Source organism: Podarcis muralis, chromosome 14 (assembly GCF_964188315.1).
Source record: "Podarcis muralis chromosome 14, rPodMur119.hap1.1, whole genome shotgun sequence".
Taxonomy (NCBI): Eukaryota; Metazoa; Chordata; class Lepidosauria; order Squamata; family Lacertidae; genus Podarcis; species Podarcis muralis.
In genome coordinates, this window is record NC_135668.1 from 42,893,421 (window position 1) to 42,915,864 (window position 22,444).

The 22,444-nt window shown below is 41.8% G+C and overlaps 1 protein-coding gene and 1 long non-coding RNA gene across 23 annotated transcripts in view; both read right to left on the reverse strand.

Annotated features, from left to right (window-relative positions):
• SUN1 (Sad1 and UNC84 domain containing 1) overlaps positions 1–22,444 on the reverse strand; it is a 55,790-nt gene that overhangs the window by 12,021 nt on the left and 21,325 nt on the right. For 8 of the 22 annotated variants that reach the window (XM_077918549.1, XM_077918548.1, XM_077918563.1 and 5 more), the window contains 13 exons: positions 21,065–21,268; positions 18,054–18,244; positions 15,578–15,604; positions 15,296–15,490; positions 13,987–14,109; positions 9,391–9,474; positions 8,717–8,827; positions 7,923–8,021; positions 5,934–6,027; positions 4,021–4,079; positions 2,422–2,567; positions 1,345–1,581; positions 676–762 (listed from right to left, as the gene is read on the reverse strand). In XM_077918549.1, the coding sequence (XP_077774675.1) occupies positions 676–762; positions 1,345–1,581; positions 2,422–2,567; positions 4,021–4,079; positions 5,934–6,027; positions 7,923–8,021; positions 8,717–8,827; positions 9,391–9,474; positions 13,987–14,109; positions 15,296–15,490; positions 15,578–15,604; positions 18,054–18,244; positions 21,065–21,195 (1,584 nt within the window). In that variant the 5' untranslated portion in view covers positions 21,196–21,268. Of the gene's footprint in view, positions 1–675; positions 763–1,344; positions 1,582–2,421; positions 2,568–4,020; positions 4,080–5,933; positions 6,028–7,922; positions 8,022–8,716; positions 8,828–9,390; positions 9,475–13,986; positions 14,110–15,295; positions 15,491–15,577; positions 15,605–18,053; positions 18,245–21,035; positions 21,269–22,444 lie in introns of those variants that run through there. The other 14 variants (XM_077918553.1, XM_077918567.1, XM_077918552.1 and 11 more) reach the window with 8 other exon arrangements.
• Positions 9,972–13,980, reverse strand: LOC144325432 (uncharacterized). Its single transcript, XR_013390585.1, has 2 exons — positions 13,197–13,980; positions 9,972–10,345 (listed from the first exon to the last, which is right to left on the reverse strand). It is a non-coding gene; the product is annotated as an uncharacterized LOC144325432 (long non-coding RNA).

The following is a 22,444-nucleotide window of genomic DNA, read 5'->3' on the forward strand; positions in this document are numbered from 1 at the left end:
ATCCCAGCACATATCTAATTTTTTAATGCTTTTGAGAAATGCTTAGAGTGCTAACTGCAATTTTTTAAAAAAATGTTTCTTAATGCTGGAAAAATAGATCTGCCTTCCAAATTTGAATATTCTGGTTCTCACAACTAATTATACATTTGACACACTTTTGGCCTTATGAGCAACTTGTGGTATTTATCCTCACAACCATCCTAAGAAGCTAGTTTGATTGACAGATTATAAAGTGCCAAGGGGTACCCCCAGTGAGATTTTTAGACAATTGGAACCTAGACTTCCCACATCCAAGCCCAGCGTAATAGCCATTAAACTACCACTTTGTGCCCAAAGACATCTCTTCCCATCTAGGCAAGCAAGAGGCATTACCAAAGTTCAAGGAGACATTCTTGCCAGATGACCAATTGGAGGAGGGTTTGCAACAGCATTAGTTCTAGGAGATAATATCCAAAAATAGAGAGGCCTGGACACTCACATTTGGCTCCCTGGCCTGAGGTTCCACACTCATGAGGTGACAGATTTCTCTTTTTCTTCTTCCCCTTCCTTAAGCATATTTGCTTGGAAGCAACCTGTGGATTTCACTGGGACTTACTTCCAATCAAGTATTCTTAAAATTACAGCCTTTGCTACTGAAAGAAACTCTTAAAGCAAGTCTATCACTCTTTTCATTACCTCCGATTTTTCTGAGAGTTTTGCAAGGAGATCTTCTAAAGCTACAATGCGCCATTCATGTTCTTGGTGCAAGGTCAGAAAGTCATGCTTTAAAGATAAAAGAGAATAGTAACTTTTGAAGTTTATTGCTCACAAGATCCCTCCCATATTTAAATATTGTATGGATTTTAACCACACAACCCAAAATAATATCTGAAGCCATATTTAAGTACAATGACCATATGAGAGCTATTTAATGCAGTTTGAAAAGGTAAAGAAGTAAAATGGTATCATTTTAAAATCCATTCATGAAAAGCGTATTTTCTTCCTTTAAGAGACAGTGATTCAACTCTTAAGCTAATCATAGGAACGTGTGTTAAATGTACTGCATGTTGGGCTTTATATCAAATAATGCATTTTTAATGTTACCATCCTCAGGTTAAGCACATGCATTTGGCTGAATGGAATTACAATGAAATGCTTCCAGTGAGAATGACTATAATGCAATTTGCTAAACTATTATCATGTGCAAGCTGAAAACACTTGTATCCCACCCACACAAGCTCTCATTTCCCATGTCAGTTCTAAACAGCCTCCTACAACAGAAGTATTATTGAGTATTTGAATGACAAGTCTGTAATGATCACATTAAAACTCCCAAGTTTTAAGAAACAGTTCCAAACAAATTACCGCTGGGTGTAGCGTTTCATCAGGTTTCATTTCTTTAATATGCTGGCCCACCACATTTTTAATGAGTGTCAGCATTTCACTTTTGTCATTCATCTGGGTAACTTGATCTTGAAGGCTTTGCAGGAGAAGTAGCATTTTACTATATTCTTCATCCCGATGATGCCATCTCTTAGACATAAAGGCCATTTTCTTTTCCAGCTCTATCACACGATCTGCATCAAATACCTTCATAGTTTCCTATAATTTTAAAGGGTATTTATTCATTTATACTCCAGCTCTGTTCTAAAACATTCATAGTGGTTTACAATAACAAAATAGCTCACAACTGCAACAAATTACAGTTGTAAAACAAAACAAAAACCCTTAAAACATGTTAGAGAAGCAGACTAAAGTAGCAGCTGCAGTTAATCCTGAATAATAACACCATTCAGAAAAGGTCCAATGAAATAAAATTGTCTCCACTGTTTTGCCTAAAAGCATGCAGTGATAAAAATGGTATACCTCTCTTGGGAGTTTATTCCAGATTTTGGGATTAATTCTCATTATCCCCAAAGCAACGAATGACAAAATAAAATTTAAGAGACAGATTTAAACCATACACTGCACATGGAAAGGAGATGGGGAGGAGTCCAAAGGTCATCCATTGGGGAAGGGGCTTTTAAAAAAAAACACAAAGCAAAACTATGCACTATGCATATTGATGAGCTATCTATCAGTCAACACAACGTGTGAAGCATCAAGCCAGCCTCATGCTCTGGAGTTTCAAAAAGAGAGAGCCTGTCAGACACCTGGAAAGTCAAGACAGACAGCAACAATAGTTCCTGGTAGGCTGCTGTACATGGCTGGCATATGTCATGTTTGGCATAGCAGACTAAGGCCTGCACAACAGGAACAAAATAATATGGCCAGTTCTTGGTTGTATCACTCCCAACCCTCCATAATAATGGCAGGTATTCATTTGCAGATGGATAGACCAAAGGCCATCATCTAATAGGAATGTGAGTAACATCCGGACCCCCTTAGCCTTCACATGCGAAACAAAAAGCCTTAAGACACATATTTTTAAGGAGCACTTACATCGGGGTATGGAAGAGCATAAGAGTCATCGGGCTGAGGCTCAATGATATTTGCAGAATCTTCCCAGCTGTGTATTCTGTGTATGCCCGTCCAATTCAAAGCTGGCAATAACGAAAGGAAACCTTCAGTACCCCAGTGCCATAATCCTAAAAGAAAGAAGGCAAAAAGGGGTAAAGATAAAGCTCTTGATAACAGGAAATCCTCAGATTTTTTTCTAAAGTAAGTTCGACAAAATAAACCAACTTTAATTCGGCATTAATCATTAATAACTTTGACCACAGTCTATATCAGGGGTCAGCAAACATTTTCAGCAGGGGGCCGGTCCACTGTTCCTCAGACCTTGTGGGGGGCCAGACTATTGTTTTTTTTGGGTGGGGATGTGTGTGAAATGAACGAATTCCTATGCCCCACAAATAACCCAGAGATGTATTTTAATAAAAGGACACATTCTACTCATATAAAAGCATGCTGATTCCCGGACCATCCGCAGGCTGGATTTAGAAGGCGACTGGGCCGATCCGGCCCCTGGTCCTTAGTTTGCCTACCCATGGTCTACATCCTTTCTCAATGCAGATATGAAAACTATGGGAACTCAAGAGCAACAGGGAAGTGCCATGACTCAGTTGGAAAGCATATATGCTGCATGCGGAAGGCCTCAGCTACAATCTCCAGCATCTCCTGATAGGGCGGAGATCACGGAGAATCACTGCCAATCAGCGAGTGTGATGTGGACCAACAGCCTGACTTAGAATAAAGGAGCTTCCAGTGTTCCCAATAAATCCCAGGGCCCATGCCCTCCAATAAATTAATGATTTCTACCAATTCCGCTACTTAAAACCTTTCAGTCATCCCACTATATGAAGTGCTATTCTACATAATTATTGTACTTAGACACTTCTGTTGCTACAAAGATTGACCGTCAGTGTAGCTGGGCACACTCTTAACCTTCCAGCTGTGGTGGGAGCGGACCACACCTACATGGATTGGATGTTGGGCTCTGCAATGAATTATTCATCATACTTGTGGCTCACCAGGTACTAGGCATGTGTACACACACACACACTTCCAGACCTAGGCAAGCAGGAAAAAAGGCTGCTCAAGCTTCTAGATAAGTGTTTCCCAAACTTGAGCCTCCAGTTGATTTTGGACTTCAATTCCCATAATCTCTGACCACTGGTCCTGCTAGCTAGGGATGATGGGAGTTGTAGTCCAAAAACAGCTTGAGATCCAAGTTTGGGAAATTATTCTAGATCTGGGATGTCCAACCGGTTGATCGTGATCGACCGGTTGATCGGGTGATTCTGATTGAATGACACACCCCAAAAACCCTCAACAACTTTGGTGAAGGCTCCCCCCAAAAAGCTCAACAACTTTGGTCAATCCAATGGGTAGATCACTGCCAGTGTTTTTATAGTGAGAGTAGATCACATCTCTTGGAAGTTGGACATCGCTTTTCTAGATGAACCACTGTTATGTGGCTGGTTGGCTGCATTCAGTCTGAGTAGGCCACATATGTAGGCTGAATACACACAACCCTATAAATAGGTAACCTAGATTAGTAAGATTTCAGGCTCATTCTACTGATACATTTCCGCCTACCTAGCAACAGCAATAGCGGGAGGAGAAACAACAGCAGTCTGAATATCTTTGGAAGGCATCTGGAAAATACATAAAGGAATTTCACTGCAATTAGCTCACTGCCATTGGTTGCCTGAACATGTAACATATAACTGAAAATTTCAATTCCATTACTTAAGCTCTTTATGACCGTGATCTGTAACAATGCCAACAACATTATGAAGATAGTTTTGTAACCAATTCAGAGAGAAAACAGCAGCACATATTAGACTACAGACCACAATCTAGAACAGTTTAGACTTGCCCATAGGCTTAAAAGGTGCCTAGGAGGACTTTTCTCTCTTGAACAGTGACTTGGTGTGATGTACTGCAAACTGCCTCGAACGCATTGATGTTCTCAACAGAAGCTTGTGTTCCAGTCCTGATGGTCGCAGAAAATAAATTGCATGGATTTTAGGATTGTGGCCATTATCTCTCCTCTGTTCTGTGTTATAAAGTCAATTTTAAAAATAAATTTAGAGGAGTGATGTGGGATGGATTTTTTTCCACTGCTATATACATCCATTGAAAAGTTTCCATTTGTGGAATACATTACTACATACATTTTTTAAAAATAACATAATGAATTAATACAAGTCAAACTGAGCAACTGGAATGGGGACAGGAAGTTCTTAGAGCATGGCCAAGTTAATTTAACCAGTTTCAGTGCTAACATTTTCTTTCTTTAAAAAGATTTGCCATGCTTAAAATATAGTGGTACCTCAGGTTAAGTACTTAATTCGTTCCGGAGGTCCGTTCTTAACCTGAAACTGTTCTTAACCTGAAGCACCACTTTAGCTAATGGGGCCTCCCGCTGCTGCCACGCCACCGGAACACGATTTCTGTTCTCATCCTGAAGCAAAGTTCTTAACCTGAGGTACTATTTCTGGGTTAGCGGAGCCTGTAACCTGAAGCGTATGTAACCCGAGGTACCACTGTACTTACAAGTATTCCAATAAACTGAATTTGTTTTTATGTACATTAACTATGCTTTATTTTATTTTATTCATTTAAAAGGAAGATATTTAAATTCAAATACTTTTGGGGGGAAACTTCTGAGATATTTATACAGCAAGGGAAATTAACATGGCATACTTTTTTAGTTTTGGTTACTAAAATAAAATAATTATCTATCTATCTATCTATCTATCTATCTTAAATTGGATCCCAATCTGCTCAGGGTAGCATTATTCTTTCAGAGAAAATCTACCACTTTGCCTTGAGAACCCCAGTACTGAAACCAGGAGGCAACTTCTTAGCGTAGCTTGCAGAATTTAATAACCACCAGGCAAGCTCAGCAAACTGAGTGCTTTCCAGGGCACATGGTTCATCATAACAGGAACAAGCAGCAGCAAGCCTCTGCCTGTGTGCACCCTGGCACCCACAGCATAGCTGTGAAGACTGGACACTTTCATTTCCATTTTCAGCTAACATCAGTATAGCATTACATCTGTAACCTAATCGGTGGTTAACGTTAACTATGGCTTGTTGAAACATGTCATTTTTATAATCAATGGTTTGAAGCTGGATTATATCAACCAACAGCAATAGGATTAAAGTTAACCACCGATTAGGTTACAGATGTAATATTAAATATTAAAATTAATCACTGTTTGTCCTTGACAAACAGTGGTTGTTTTAAAACGAAAATGAAAGTTTCCAATCTGCTTGCAACCACATCATGGAGTTGGGGGAGAACATTTGTGTCCAAGACTCCCTGCGCTTTGTAATAATCCAGTGGTTTGTCATAATGTATGAACCAGCTGAAAAATGAGACTGTATCATCTTTAATCCAATTGATTCCAGTGATAAAACTGTGATGAAGAAAACTGATCTACAATCATGGCTCTTCTAAACACATGGTGATCAAATTCTGTTAAGAAATGCTTACAAACCTTGTAAGAAGGAACACATTCAGCAAAGAAATCAGAGTAACAAGTTGATACCATCCAGTCCCAAGCCACCAGAACACTCCTGCAGCTGCCTTCCCTAGATGAGAACAGACAATGCTGGCTGAATTGGGAATGTAAGATAATCACCAAAGACAATAGTTTTCAAACGTTTGGGTCTTCAGGGAAACTTTTCCAAATCAACATGTCTGCTGGGAATCCCTGTAAGTGGATGAGGATCCTGGGACATATTCTAAGCCACACCCTCCGTTCACACAGACACTGGCTAGGGCTGCAGAGCTCAGCCACTATCATCCATGAACCAAGATGGACCCAAGGAGACAGCCAACATGCCCCTGTAGCTTCACACTGCAGGGGATGTTCTGTAAAGTTGGGCAAGTAGCCTCTAGGGAAAGTTTGTCCACCATTACACATCTTTTCATTGAGGAGATCTAAGCTTCCCTGGAACACAGTTTGAAAACCACTGGCTTAGGAGGAGACCAAGTGGAAGCAACAGGTGAGTGCTGTAGAAGAATATTATAGGACATGCAGATTTTGGGTGTAAATGAGTATTGGCAAATGACCACACACATGCAACATTAAAATCGGTCCATAACACATCATATTACAATCTATATTCATAACCTGAAATGTCACACACACATGCACAAAGTCATGCAGCAGAGAGTGATGCAGTAGCAACTTAAGTCTGACAATTTACAAAAGAAAAGTGCATGCTGAAGCTGCATTCGTAATATGTACTTAGTGTGTCAATGAAACCCCTTGGGGAATGAGATGAAGTAAGATGCCCAAGGTTACATGGAATAGCAAGGAGTCAGTTTCTCTATTTCTGAGAGCAGCCCTCTGTTTTCACAACTAGCTAATTCTGCCTTGCAATACTGGAAGCAGGCACATCGTATAAGGTATATGCTGGGTTATTAATAAGCTGTGTACACAACCATGCTACAAATGTTAGCATTAAGCAAACAATGATGGAAAAACCAAAAGGATGCTTGAAACAAGTTCATTTCCTACATGAAAAGCGCTTCAACGTAGGCAACAATGTGAAAACTAGCCAGTCTACACAGTGGCGGAGGAGGGGGGGTGCGGGCCGCTCAGGTGTCATCACTGAGGGGTGTGACAAAATGACAAAAATATGAGGGTGGTTTTTTAAAAAAACAACAACCCTGGGCTCACAAAACTTTTTAGTTCGGTCAACAAACATAATGAAATGCAAGTGGCACTAGGTGCCACACTGTGAGGGCCGGCAGTTACTGAGGGGCCTGCAGCGTGCGCCAGCCACACGTCTCTCCTGGGAGTGAAGTGGTGGCTTGGGTGCCTGCAGGTTCCGCGCTGCCTGAAACGACAGCGTGGGGCTTGCACCCGCCCACTGCCTCTCCCTCAGCCGCCCTACAGCTGAGGGGAAGGCAGCAGAGAGGCTCCATGCAGCACGCCCAGCTCCTATAGGTGGCTCGCCCTGCCCCCGGCTGCAGGACGTGTGGGCCGCCCCCAGCACCCAAGCGGCTAGCTATGCCACTGAGTCTACACACAAGTTTCATCCTCTTTTCCAAATAAAAATGCTGGACATTCAGGAACTAAGAAGGCGAAGCTGTATAGGACGATGGAGAACACTTGTGACCTTTTGTTCATAGTAGGGCTAGTGCCTGCAGGAAATAGAAAGTGATTGGTTCCTCCTGATCTCCGGACTGTTTAGGTAGGTAGTTCTATACAGAGACTTCAGCCTATTGATTTGAAAACCTTCTTTCCAGAGCCCATGCCTCAACAGGTATACTGATGGTGCAAACACACCCCATGGCACTTACAGGAAGTGCTTTTTGTGTAGGAAATGTTTCTGTGTAGCATTTGAAGCTGCCCTAAAGATCACAAATCCAGGTTAAATCAGCTGATCACATCTACCATAAGATGTCAGTATGCTTTAAAAGGCAGAATACTCATGCAAAAGCATAAACATACACACACAAAATCAATAGTAACCTGGAGACACAACAGCTAGCCAAAGGAGTGACATAATCTTCCTGGACACAAACCATCCTGCTGTTCCCATTCTTTGTAACATATGTAGCAAGAAGTAACCTAATATAACACAGATGAATATGAACACAGAAAATGGGGAGCATCTTCAATTAAAAACACTACCATTTTAAAACACTCTGGGATTGTTTTGTTTTTCATCCACATACAAACTATTTTATTAGCATTACAGCAGAGAAAAACTGGAACTAACATTATAAAGAAACATTGGATTTGATAATTCAACAGGCTCTGTTTTCCATGGGTTTACTACCATGTTATTTTTAATAAACAAGAATGGTTTTGAGAGAGAATACTACGTACTTCACTGAAAGAGTCATACTGCTAAGCATTTGTTATTAAAATTAAAAGACTGTATTTATTAGGTGCAGATCTATTTTAGCTAGAAGATTTTGGGGGGACGACGACCAAAAACTCTCTTCTTTAAGATTATTGTTCCTCATCTGTAACATTCCATTTTAGCACAATAGCACAAGCTATTGTATTCTGCCTTCCTAACTGTTCTGCAACATATGTAGAATGAGGATTATCTGCTCCAACCTTCCTTCATGACAGGGGTCAACCTAAACTCATAGCAAGAGCTGATAAGAGGTGTTGGCTGACACAAGCAAGTCACTCTAATCTACTTTGCAAGAAAGCTCTAAAAACAACAACAGCGAGAGCAATTAACAATGAAGAGATTGTGATGATGAGAGCAAAAGAAATCAAAATACGAAAACAAAATGGTGCAAGTCAACCTGTGTAAGAAAAGATGTGCCAAATGGTCCTTGCTACTCTTTTAGACCTTGAGGATTGCATGTGGGCTGTTGTGTGTGTTTCAAGGTGTTTCTTCCCCTTACAGTCATCACCTGTTGGTTGTGGTAACAATCAATTAATATAACACATTCAAGAAGACAGTGGTGTGCCAGATATGTCACAGAAATTTATTTCCCCCAGATTCCTCCCCCAGAATCTTGGAGTGTTTCTGCCTCTTGTCAATAGAAATGGGAGCAGGCAGCAATGCAGTGGGAGAGGCAGCATGCCACAACCTCTGTAGTCTGTATCACTTGACACATTCATGCTGCAGATTTGCCACCCAACCTTTAGTGACAAATAAAATTAAATCCCATAGACAGTTGCATCTATAAAGACAACTGTTAAAAAGCAATTGATAATAAAGCACTTAGAGAGGTAACAGAGCAAACAACTGGAACTTCCTGCAAGTGCAGGATGAATCATGGCCAAGATATATTGCTTTTCCAGCTTCCACAAAATTACGGAATATCCCTGCAAAAGTCAGAATTATTAACAGGGTTGTTATGACAAAATGGGAATGCCACCATGTATGCCACCTTCATCTCCTTAGAGGAAAGGTGGGATTTAAATGCAAAAATAAATAAAATAACACTTTTTCAAAATCTGTCAAACTTACACATTGATTCTCCATTCATACCCAGGTGGCCATCTTCCCTGAGAAATTCTTTTACATTCATGCTTCCACAGTAGCTAGAGTGAGCTGCAGCACAAGAAAAACAAATAATTAAGAAGAACAAAGATTTTCACAGGCTACAAAAACAGAAAATACAACCCAGAAAGGTCCAACAGCAGGCACGATGTGTCCACTGCAATCTTTTGATTTCTTTGCACAGCATCTTTCTCAGATAAACTGCAATGTGACATGGAAAGTCACCTTATTTACAAAAGCAGCTCACCACCCCACACCCAGAAAGGAGAAAAAGGGGAGAGCACAGGTATCTTTGGAGTAGTGTGGTGAAGAAATACAAACATAAAGACCCTCAGGGTGTGCCTATTTTAAGGCCAGCTGTTCTTTGGATTGTACCCATATATACAGTACCCCAGTTTGCACATAGCTGACAGCAAATAAATGATTCTCTTTTGTTAAAAGCTAGTTGAGGTCCTAAGAAACTCAACCCAGAAAATGATGTTTAAGTTGAACTAGCTAGAATGAGCTATGCTCCATCTTAGGTTTGTTTTTTTTTGCGGGGGGGCGGGTTGCTCATGAATTCTGCTGGTCTGCATTTCTAAGGCTATTTATATTCCTGGGTGATTGTTGCTTGCTAATATTTGTCCTGCTTAGAAGCCTTCTAAAGAAGACCAGGCCTGCTGTTTCTGACATTTTAAACACACTCTCTTTTCACTTCTGGAGACCAAAGGACACCAGAAAAATATTTTAAAATACTTTAATATGCTTTGATTTCCTGCAGGAAACAAATCGTGAAAGAGAAACCAAGTACATCTTGATGAGAAAGGCCATTACAAGACGACACCAGGATCCAAAGAGGTCACCAAGGGCTCAGCCCCATATGGTGGAATTTGCAGATCAGAATGTCATGTAACACAGTACCAAAAACAGGTTTGCCATGGTGCTTGAGTGTCAGGTTTGGAACTTAACTGGTTAAGAAGTTCCCATGATGCCTCAACATTCAGACGTCAGCAGTAGAAGCTGGGAGGAGTCTGGGAGGAGTTTCTGTCCTGTTCCCCTCTGGTCTTTGAGGGAGAAAGACGTAGCCTGTAATGGCGGAAAGGAGCCCAGGAGATCCCTGGGGGAATGTCGGAATAAAGAGCTGAAATGGACAAACCTGGACTCTGTGTGTGTTTGTCTGGAAGCTAACGGAAGGACGTGACAGTTTATCACCGCTGTGTTTATCTCTGCTAAGGTGTGACTGAGAGCTACCGGACGACGGAGCTGAGTGGAGCTGAGTGGCGCAGCTGAGGGAAGCGCGCCGGACCGGGCTGCCATAAATAGCTAATTGAGGGCCAATAAATCAATTAGCGGGGTCCCAAAATACCAATTTGCCACAGGTTATGGGCCCCAGAGGGGGGACTATTGGCACTGTTGCTGTTGCTGCCAGGTTTGCAGAGTCTAAAAAGGGCTACCTGGGAATGTGCTGTTGCTGTGAAGCTTCAGCAGGAGGCCAGAGCCTGGAGAAGGAATACAAAAGCCTAAAAAGGCTGGAGCCCCTGTCCCTGATGCTTTAGCCACAAGGAGTGCTGCTGAGCAGGTCGGGGGGGCGAAGGTTTCCAAAGGCACGTTTAAAGTTTTCCACTGTACGTGCTGGAATGAAGTGGAGGTTCAGAGGGGGCGGAGCTGGCAAGGAGTGCTTTTCCGGAAGAAGGAGAAGGAGGCCAGCGGGAGGAGCCCAAGGCAGTGATTTAACATCTGCGTGAGGAGCTTGGAGAGAGGCAAGCTGCTGGGAGCCCTTTACCTACCACTGGGGGTGCAGGAAAGCGTCCTGGGAGCCCTGGGAGCAGTGGGGGGGCGGTGAGCAGTAAAAGCACAGAAAAGCCTCTTTTTCCAGAGGCTGCCAAGAGATGTTTGCGTCGAAAGTCGAAGCCTGGGAAACAGGACACAGCTACAGACTTCAAGGCCAGCCATCTGCTGCAGAGGGAGATACGTGCTGCAGAGGTGTCTGGGAACTCTGAGATAAGTCCAGTCTTCGGAGCAACGCAGGATGTTGCGGTTTTGGACGCTGCCAAGGACAGAGGCAGCGGGACGTTTGTTGCTTCTATGGCAACTGTGGAGAACAACTCCAGCCAGAACACGGTGACACGCTGGGTGTTTTGGATTCTACTATCAGGCAGCACCTGATAGGCAAACTGCGGAACTGCAGGGCTGTTTAGACAGGAACAATTGTTTAGCAGACGGAATGAAAAAGTCGGTTTCTGCTGTGGCTAACGTGTTTTTCTCCCTTTTACAGGAGGAGCAAGAGGTCTGCGTTGTGCCGGGACTGAATTGTTGTCGGTTATCTGTATCTGCTCTAATGACACAGGGGTTCAAAAAAGTGCTTTGAAAATGATACCTGTTCCATTTTCAGAGGGGGACGACAACGGGTCAAAAGCGAAGAAGGAGAATAATTTCTTTGTTCTGGAGACACCTCTGGAGGGTGGTGGGAATGCTGAAAAAAGCACAGGTGAAGTGTGCTAAGGTTCCCAAAGATGTGCAAAAGTTGCACAGGTGCACAAAAGGGTACAAACTCCGGAAATGTGGGAGGTCCCAAGGGTGCAGGGCATGCAAAGGCATGCAAAGGTACTTGGTTTTCCCGGGTTTGGGAGGGTAGCCAAGGAAGCTTTTGAGCTTGTTCACACAGATCTGTCAGGACCCAGGAAGTGTGGGAGTCTGGGTGGGGCCAGGTATGTGCTATCGCTGACAGATGACCACAGCCAGGTTGGCTGGTGTCTCTCTCTCAAATCACAGGGGGAGGCAGCGCAACTGATCAAGGATTGGGTTGCGGAGGTGGAACTAAGGTTTTCCACCAAGGTGCAAGGGTTCAAGAGCGACCGAGGGTCACAGTTTACTGGGTCTGCTCTGGAGGAGTTTTTCAAGGAAAAGGGAATACGTCACCAGGTGACGGGTGCAAAGTCTTCTCAAGGGAGAAGGGAGGCTGTTGCTGAATCCGGTGACGGGGATAAGGTCCAGAATCAGGGTTCAAAACCCGGTGATGGGGACCAAGTCCAGGGTCAGGGTTCAGGGCAGGTTTGGGCATCTCCAAGGGTTGTGAAAGGAGTGTCCAGGTGTGAGGCTTCATCTCCGGTAAGCGTAATGGAGAAAGCTCACAAACAGGGTGTCAAGTCAGAGGGGGAAGAGTCTGACGGAGAAGACACAACTGCTGGTCCTAATGGGTCAGTAGGGTATCAGGTCACAGGTGCGTGGAAAAGTGTCGCACAGTGTGATTCTGGGAATGTGAAGGGGTTCAACAGGTGCCTGGGAAAGATGCCGGGAAGGGGCACAAGGCAAAGGGGAAGGTGTTGAACTCAGAAGGTCTTGCCAGAATGTGAGGCATAGAGGGGGTGTCAGGTTTGGAACTTAACTGGTTAAGAAGTTCCCATGATGCCTCAACATTCAGACGTCAGCAGTAGAAGCTGGGAGGAGTCTGGGAGGAGTTTCTGTCCTGTTCCCCTCTGGTCTTTGAGGGAGAAAGACGTAGCCTGTAATGGCGGAAAGGAGCCCAGGAGATCCCTGGGGGAATGTCGGAATAAAGAGCTGAAATGGACAAACCTGGACTCTGTGTGTGTTTGTCTGGAAGCTAACGGAAGGACGTGACAGTTTATCACCGCTGTGTTTATCTCTGCTAAGGTGTGACTGAGAGCTACCGGATGACGGAGCTGAGTGGAGCTGAGTGGCGCAGCTGAGGGAAGCGCGCCGGACCGGGCTGCCATAAATAGCTAATTGAGGGCCAATAAATCAATTAGCGGGGTCCCAAAATACCAATTTGCCACATTGAGAAACATAACTCCAAAGCGCTCTTGGGCATTAGATGCATAGTTCTTTGTATCCAGGGCCAATATTGCAAGCACAATATTATGCAATGGAAGTGTGGGTTTCCTACAGAAGCTGCAGACCATCCCAGCTCCCTTGGGGACAGACTGGTATGATATATGTAGATGAAAACACACTTGTCACATCCACACATTACATTTCTGGGCATTCATGTAAAAATGTTTAATGGGACTATCTTAAAAACGCAAATGAGAAGCAGTAGTTGGCCAATGACAGCCAGGAGTTACACTTCTCTGGCGGAATATGAAATACACCTGACCAAAGCAAGCATGTTTGTTGTTAAATACACTGTATATAAACACTAAAGAAAGAAGAAAAACCCCAGCACTTAAAGACTGGGACAGTGTGATTTTTATCTATAATGTAATGCAATTTAAATAATCTACTTTCATAATCAAGGTTAAGCTTTCATTCAAAACCCACTATTCATGCCTTTTCAAGAAAGGAAGAAAAAAGGAGAACCTGCACCAGTGCCTTGTGCCTGCATACCGATGCTTCTAAGAGGAGATATATATATATATATATATATATATATATATATATATATATAAAAGGCAGGCAACTGAAAGCAAGAAAGAAGCCAGGTCACCAAAGAGGACATAATAAAGATGCAGAGTGAAAGACATGAAGAAGCATACACCCACTAAGGCAGCAGAGGGGTTCAGAATTTGTTTTTTAAGTGTGTGGCACGGATGGACAAAGAAAAAGATAAGCTAAAAAACAAAATACCTTTACAGTCATAGCCCAGCTTCAGCAAGATCATTTGAAATAACTGCACTATGAGTGATGAAAAAGATGTTGTGGTATACTTGGCTGCTCGCAGAATCTGATTTGTGTAGAAAGGGAGGCCCCCTATTAAAAGAGCATCAGTAGCATGTTAGTTGCTTCCATTTCTCTACTGACTAACACAGTGAAAATACAAAGCTAAACCACGCAGGTGCAGTATGGTTATTTCTTACTTTCCAAAATATGATAAGTCACCCCATGGCAACAGTTATTTTTATCTTTCATTCATTCAAGCACATGGAGAATAAGTGGGGTTAAAAGACAACAACCAAGTTACCGAAAAACACTGTTAAGTACCAGTCCATGTAACTAACAACTTCAGAAAAATATGTAGCACAATGTTTCCTGCATTCCTTGCTTTGCAAATTTACTAGCCAAAAGTTGGCAGATGAGCAAAACTGGTTAGCGCAAAATGTGTTCTTCTTCAGCATTCAAATAATTGCACGGAAAGAATGAGCCGCTCTCAACACTAATTTCCATGGGATACATTCAGACAAGCAGAATGCAGAACTCCTCAGAAGCAAAGACAATCAATACTACTGAGAGATTGTAATCCTACAGTTTCATAGAGGCTGCTACTAAGTAAAGAAACCCGAATGAGATGATGGATCATTCTGGAAAATAAGACAGAGGTAAAGAATGATGTGTTAGATACAGTTGCTCTGGGAAAGTAGTTCTGGAGATTGGTTTCTCACTTTCAAGTGCCCAAAGTTTCCTCCTTTTAATTCTTCCTCATTTAAGAATGTAACCACGCTCTAGTAACTCTGCCTCCTACTTCAGATGCCTATTGGCACAGCTTATGGAAAGAACATCAGTTCTATGGAGTTTTTCTGAACAAAAATGTGATCAGATGCCTTCCTCACAATGAAGATATGCAATGTGAGTTTACCATACGCATGAGGGTTGGATAAACCTGTTCATCAAGAGAGCCTACCAAGTTCAGATGAAGCAACCAATTCCTACCATGCTGGTGTTTCTATGCTAGAAACGGCTTGGGTTTCTCTGTTTTTGATTAGAAAGAATGTCATGATCTTCAAAAAAGGATCAGCAGCACACAAGAACTTCCTTTGTACCAGAAGCAGTTGCAGACAGATTGCCATGGGAACGTTCTATTAAATCAAAAATTCCCCAACCTTTAGGACTAGAATCCTAAACCAATGTAACTCAACACATTTTTCACACAGTAAGATATCATTCATGCACCATTTCTCAACAGTGGTAAACCAACAGAATGAACACCAATATTACTTACTAGACTTGTGTTTTTGGCTTCGATCCCTGGAGTAAATTCTTGAGGATGGCATGCGAGCAGCCGAGTATGCTGTGAGGACCTCCTTCCTCTCAGAAAGCATGCTGCAGTCACTGCAGGTATACCCATTGCTCAGTGTTGTCTGGTTCTCAGCTGTTGCTAAGTCACCATTGCCCTGAATCACTGTAGTGTCTCCACCTGTTGAATGGCAATAAATGATCTAACAATCCAAATCCAGTGAATTTGGGAGAGAAGAAATTATAATGAAAAAGACTGCCTGGTTACCTTTGAGATCACCATCATCATCAAGACCTGAAAAGTAAAGGGACGCTTTGTTTAAATTCAAGGAGGTGCACTATTTCTAAGTCAACGTTAACTGCTATACCAAAAGAAATTCTCCTGCTAATTCTAGAACAATAAACAAGAAGCATAGTGGAAACTTTACTATGTACAAGGGAGTATCTTTTTTTATTAAGAACAACCATTTATGTTATCTACCAAACAGGGTTACATTTCCAGGCGGAAATGTAAAGCAACAAAAAACTGTCCTTTATTACCCGTGTTGCTACTGGGGAAGCTAGATAATTGGAAGCACACAATGTTTCTGTTGCTTGGTTACCACTTGCTCTAGCTGTAGCTCACTACATAGTAGTAAAACAAGGCGGTTAATGCCAAAATTAACACTTAAAAATGCGCTACTAGTAGTTAACACAGGTTTCTTCAACCTGACGTAAGCGGAGGCCTACAACTAGGCTAGTTAAATAGCATATGGCCTACAACTACGACAGCACCTTTCTCTGCTCACACAGGATCAAGATCTTCTCTGACAGTAGCGCTGCTCATTTGGCGCCCAGTCCTGCAATCCTTACACCAAAGTAAGTGGGAAATTGGCCTGAACAAGGTCAGACCTCAAGTCAGAAACGATTATTAGGAAGGAGGGAGGAAAGCTTTATACACATTATGTTCCTCATCTGTCTCCCCAGGTACAGTAGCCCCACAGATGCTCTTTTACACAGACTTTCCAAATAAAAGATAATTTATCAAGGTGGACTAAGGCTTTGTCTCAAATCTGTCCTTGAAGTTAATTTACAGTGACATAGCAGCACCTTACTCCACTTGGAAATTAATGCACTTGCTCTACAATTCTAGCAATCCCCACACAGCATGCCTCCTTGAGAGGAAACAGGATATAAGCTGCTTTAAAAGAGTCATCTGTCCCTCTGTTTCCCCTTTCTCTAGTTTCTCAGGCACCTGGTCATTAAAAAAGACATTAGTGAATCTTCCACAATTCTCCTAGTGTTTTACATTCAGAACCTCTGTTTACCTTGCTATTTCAAGTAGAAAGCAGCCGGATTGCAATGCATATTCTATGTATTTTGAAATGTACCGCTATAAAAATACTTCCATCTCAAAGGGTTTTTTTAATTTACAAAATCCCTGAACAATTTACAGATGGAAGCAAAACCAACACTGTAAGAATGACAAGTCATCTTGAATGAAATCATATCAGTAACTTTTATATATGTCCAAAATTCAAATTGTAACATGGGGCATTGGCACTATAGGGTGGTGCTGTGGGTTAAACCACAGAGCCTAGGGCTTGCCGATCAGAAGGTCGGTGGTTCAAATCCCTGCGACGGGGCGAGCTCCCGTTGCTTGGTCCCTGCTCCTGCCAACCTAGCAGTTCAAAAGCACGTCAAAGTGCAAGTAGATAAATAGGTACCACTCCGGCGGGAAGGTAAACAGCGTTTCCGTGTACTGCTCTGGTTCTCCAGAAGTGGCTTAGTCATGCTGGCCACATGACCCGGAAGCTGTACGCTGGCTCCCTCGGCCAATAAAGCGAGATGAGCGCCGCAACCCCAGAGTCGGTCACGACTGGACCTAATGGTCAGGGGTCCCTTTACCTTTACCCAGCAGGCATTGCCTCCTCCATCCTCCCACCAAAATGAGTGCCACCTGAGTGCAACTTTTCACAGGGGAAGTCAATGACAGGGTTTATATTTGAAACACACACACTTTACAGGACCAAATTTACTTTTCAATACAGAATCCACAATTCCTTGTTTAATAACTCTCAGAATCTTCAGCCATCATGTATTTCTGCTGAAAGAATCAAAGTGTGGGTTTTGTTGCAGACATATTCACAACTCTGAAGGTGATAGTAAGCCTTCATGCTCCACACTCTGTGAAAGCTCATTCTCAAAATACTAAGTTGGACCCAGAGAGATCCTTTAAGTACAAATTCACTTGCATTTGGTCAGCAGAATTTAGAGTCATAGATCCACATAGGAAGCTGCCATATTAAGTTGAAATAGTGGTCCATCTAGCTCAGTATTGTCTCTACACTGATTTATAGTAGGCCTCCAGGATTTTTGACCAATCTTTTGCAGCCTTGCCTGGAGGTGCCAGGGACTGAACCTCAACTTTTTGCAAACAACAAAGCATGTGTGTTGTTGAGCTATGGCTTCTCCCTCTGTTTTAATCACAAAACTGCTTCTGGAATTCTTCCTATATACATATATAAAGTTTTGAAATGTAGTACAGTTGCTGCTATTTAAAAGACAAAATCCAAATCCTCCTTGGGCATCAAGGATCCTAGTTGTGCCACCAAACAGAACGTAGCCTAAATGTGTAACCATTTCTTTCTTACTCTGCCTTATTGCGTATAACGCAGCTTGCCCTTTGAACTAGAACTGACACCACAGATAACAGCATACATGCTAAATATACAGTATGTGTATTGTAGAACATTATTACCTACCCCAAAAATGGTCAACAGCTGTCTGCTCCTGTATTGAAGACTCATCCAATATGGTTGACATTAAAGATCCATCACTTGCGTGGCTACTGAAACTACTGTGGCTAAAACTGGAAGAGCTGGGCACACTTTTTCTTGGGGTATGTCTTACAGAGCCAGACTGTTTCACCACACTTTTACGCTGCTTTACAAACCTTAAAGAAAAAGAAATGTCAAAGCATACATGTGCAACATTCACCAACAGTTCAGGCATACTAAGAATCTGTAACACAAGGCAAAAGAAAAGGGGCATAATAATCCAGCAGGTCTTCTGAAGCCATGTCAGTGTTACTCTGGCTATAGCAACAAAAAAAGGAAGCAGTTTTCCTTTCCCCTTAAGCTAGGAAGACATCTGAAGGCAGCTCTGTATCAGGAAGTTTTTAATGTTTGATGTTTTATTATGTTGTTATATGCCTTGGAAGCTACCCAGAATAGCTGGGGCAACCCAGCCAGATGGGTGGGGTATAAATAATAATTTTGTTGTTGGGAAACATTACTCCAATGTTAAAACCGTCATAGAGCAGATAGTGGCACAATTCAAATACACCAGTCTACTGCCTATGCTAACCACAGGGTCTATACAATGTGGAAACACAGATTGTAATCTACACAATGAGGCAAAGTGCAGTTTATTTCAGAGTTGTTTGCTGGTTCTTTGTTTTCTTTCTGTTAAGAATTCCTAGCTTAGTCGAAATGACAGAGAAATTAGGAAACCACAATCATGGCTTCACAAGGTGTCTGAACTGTGTTGATGTGTGAAAACTGAACTTCCAAGGTAGTTTATGATAACAATAAATCTCTTCCTGAGAATTGCTAACCTATAGGTGCCCATGAGGAAAGAAGATCCATCTTATCACAAATTTTGTAGCATACACAGAAAAACGCTTTCATTCTGCTTCCAAGCATCTTTGAAAGCATATGCATTGTGAAAATATCAAGCCAGCCCCTCCCAGAGTTCCAGATGACTCATGAGAGGAGGAGGCCAGTCTGTGACTTTGCACAATAATCACAAGCAGTGACAAACACTGCTTCTGGACAACTCTGGTACCTGGTGTAACATCACATTCTTTTTTCCAAAGGACTCATGGGAGGAGAGAAGGGTCACAACTATACATAATGGTTGCATACCAAAGCTGTTCCAAATTTGTGTATCTCTGTTTAAGCCAGCCCTGTTCTATAGACTATGCCAAAATATATGCAGAAGTCCTTTTTTAAATCACTGATCCTAAACTTGGAAACAAGTCCAATTAAAATTAAATAGCTGTAGCTTCTAAATAAAGGAGTATAATCTAGGCAAAGTTAACCCTTTAAAGTCCCACTTTTAATGCATGAAGTAAGTAAAAGTCGGCATTTCTCCCATTTTAAATCAATTGCACTTTTATTTTTTTGACTGACTATGCCAATTTTATTTTATTTTTAGCACTAGAAATGGTCACATCGTAAACAAAACAATACGCGCATATACATTCTGAATCCTCTGTTACTGTAATGTTATTTCCAAGAAACAAGGTCCATGAACTTTGGAGATTAAATAAGCATCCTTTGGAATGCAGATTAATAGTGGGGTTTCTTATAGGAAGCCCCACTGAGTAACATGTGACTTATGTTGTCCTACTTGGAAGCAACTCAGAAGGGACTACTTTAAAATAAAGATGCAGTAACAGGGTTTAAAGAGTGCCACTCACAAACCATTTCTTTGGGATTAACCCAATGAACAGTTCATACATTTTCTACAGGGGATAGGGTGGCTGTGCAGGCAATGTGTACATGTGAAATGGTTCTTACTTAAGTCCCATTGAAGTCAGAAGGAACTGTATTACATGCCATTTGGCGGCTTTTGAGTTCTCATAAGAAACCAAGATAATCCATAATCCTAAAATGTTTTTCTTGTGAATATTACCTCCGTCCATCGAGTATCTAGTATGATCATATTTGTGATCAGCCAGAATCACAGATAGAATAAACAATTTAAATCATGGTAAGGGAGGGGTACACAAAAGATATTCCAGCTAATGACTGAAAAAGGAACAAGATTAGAATAACCTGAATGATACTGCATAGTTTTCTTTGATGAGAACCTCCAATGAGAAACTCCCCCCCACCCCCCAAAAAATGCAATGTTAACCACACTGAGTGCACAATGCAAAACAAGACAAAATGATTACTAGAATTTCCAGTTACAGAGTTAATCAATCCATTTGAATAGTCCAGAAATGTAACCAGTCACTGGTCACCAGAGAAGCATCTCCTGTGGTTGACAGGTCTGAAAATAATGCAGCCATGTGGACTACATATATAGCTGTCTTCAAGATCTACTTGCCTCTTTTATTTTAGCTGGGGACACAGAACACTGAGCTTACATTAATGCTTCACAGAATGACCAGGTACAAAGGAGGATCTTGCACAGAGGGGGAAGTTTGGCAAGAGCAGCTTGTTAAAGATGTGAGAAAAGCTGCCCCACTCTTAAGATTATGCAACTATTAAAAGTATAGAAGCTCCATCCTCAACTAACCAGTACTTTTGAGTTTTTCGTACAAACCACACTCTATTTGCTGCTGCTACTTTTCTTGGACTCAAGTCACAAAAGCATGTGCTAAAAGGTTAGGGAAGAAAACCTAACTCAACTGGAGGCTACAATAGTAACTAGTACCATTTTGAAACAAATATTCTTTTAAAGAAATTCTACAGTACAACAGAGGTACTTGCAAAACTGAAGCATCACCTTCAGTTCTCCAGGAGAAGATGCCAAACTTTGGGAGGAGCAGTACTCCTCTTTTTGCCCACTGAAAACCCAAGGGAGAGTCAAAGTTTCATGCAAACCTTTTAAAGAAAAACTAGTAACTATCATGATTCCCAATGCAATATAGAAATACAAAACAAAAATCACAGCATGCAGTTGAACCCCTTAAAATTTAATAGAATGGAAGCAGTAAGAAGGTAACTTACATGAAGTACCTATTAAAAGAAATGCTTACTTAGTTGACTGGTCTGCAAATGCCTTTTTCCCACCATAGGAGCCGCTGCCACCACCAAAGATGCCTTCATTGTGTGTATCCTCAGGTGTGTTATATGTTACAGCAGACAAACGTAAGCTGCGCCTTGACATTCTTGGGGAGTCAAACACAGGGTCCAGTTTGTGTTCAGTCTCAAAATCTAGAGCAGTTGATGAGTAGCTTGAACTATAAAGGAAAGACAGAAAAATATTTTGGTATATCTGCTGAAGGCAGCAGGCAGCTTCTCAACAGAGATGAGGAGACAGGAGTATAATTAACTGCTGTTGAGCAATCCATACGGATTGCTGTTAATGCTTCCAAGTAAAAATCAAGGCACTTAAATCTTTGAATCTCTTTGGGTCTTGCTCATCTGAGAGTCCCCGTTTCTCTGTGTGCAAACCCACCATTTTATTGAAGATCATCGGGTTCAATGCTACTTCCCATCATGCAGAAAGATCAGAACATCGGAAAGGAACACCATTCTTTTCAAGGTTTGAAATCTACCTCTTTCTTAATCTCAAGGGGGAAATGTGAGGCCCACTTGCTTATGAAGACATTCAGGATGTGAGTTGTTGCAAAATAATCCATTTTAATCATCTGCTGTTATACAGGATTGGACATTAAACAAAATAATGTCCAATTATTTACTTATTGCTATGGAGTGGGCGTGTATCTTTTTATCACTTTAACTAATTTCTCAGAGTAGCCTCAAAAGGTTTTAAATATTTTAAATGAATGAATAAATAAATATTCCAGTGCTTCAGGAAAGTTAGTTTTGAAGCCTAGAGTAAAGGTGGGGAATCTCAGGCCTCTCTATTTGGCCCTCGTCACTCTCCCCAGGGTTGTAACTTCTCCCACAGACCATAACTTCATTGAGTGCTTTTGCTTTGCTGGAATGTGTCCTTGAAACTGTGATGATGCTTCTTGCTTGCCTGGGAGAACAGAGGTATGTATGTTTATATAAACCTCTAATTTTTGAATGGGTGGACTGTAACCTCTTACACAAAGAAAGCGTCACATCTCCTGTTCTGCCACTTTTGTTTCTGGCGCTGCCCACCACTGGTATGCACTCCCTGGAATGCTGCCAAGAAGAAAATGTGGCCCTCTGGTTCCAAAAAGGTTTTGTGTTTTTATCATCAGTTTGAATTTGTCTGAGGACTCAGTCTGGGTAGTTTCACTTGCTTTCAAAATCTTGAAGCCTAAAAGGTGTAGTAGCTTGGCAAACATGGCCAGAAACTAAGTTTACAAGCAGAACTGTGACACAAACTTTGGAGTAGACGAGGCAGGTGCTCTCCACAAAGGATCACCTATTGGTCATCCCTATGCTACTTTCTTCCTGCAGCACACAGCTTCACTTTTGCA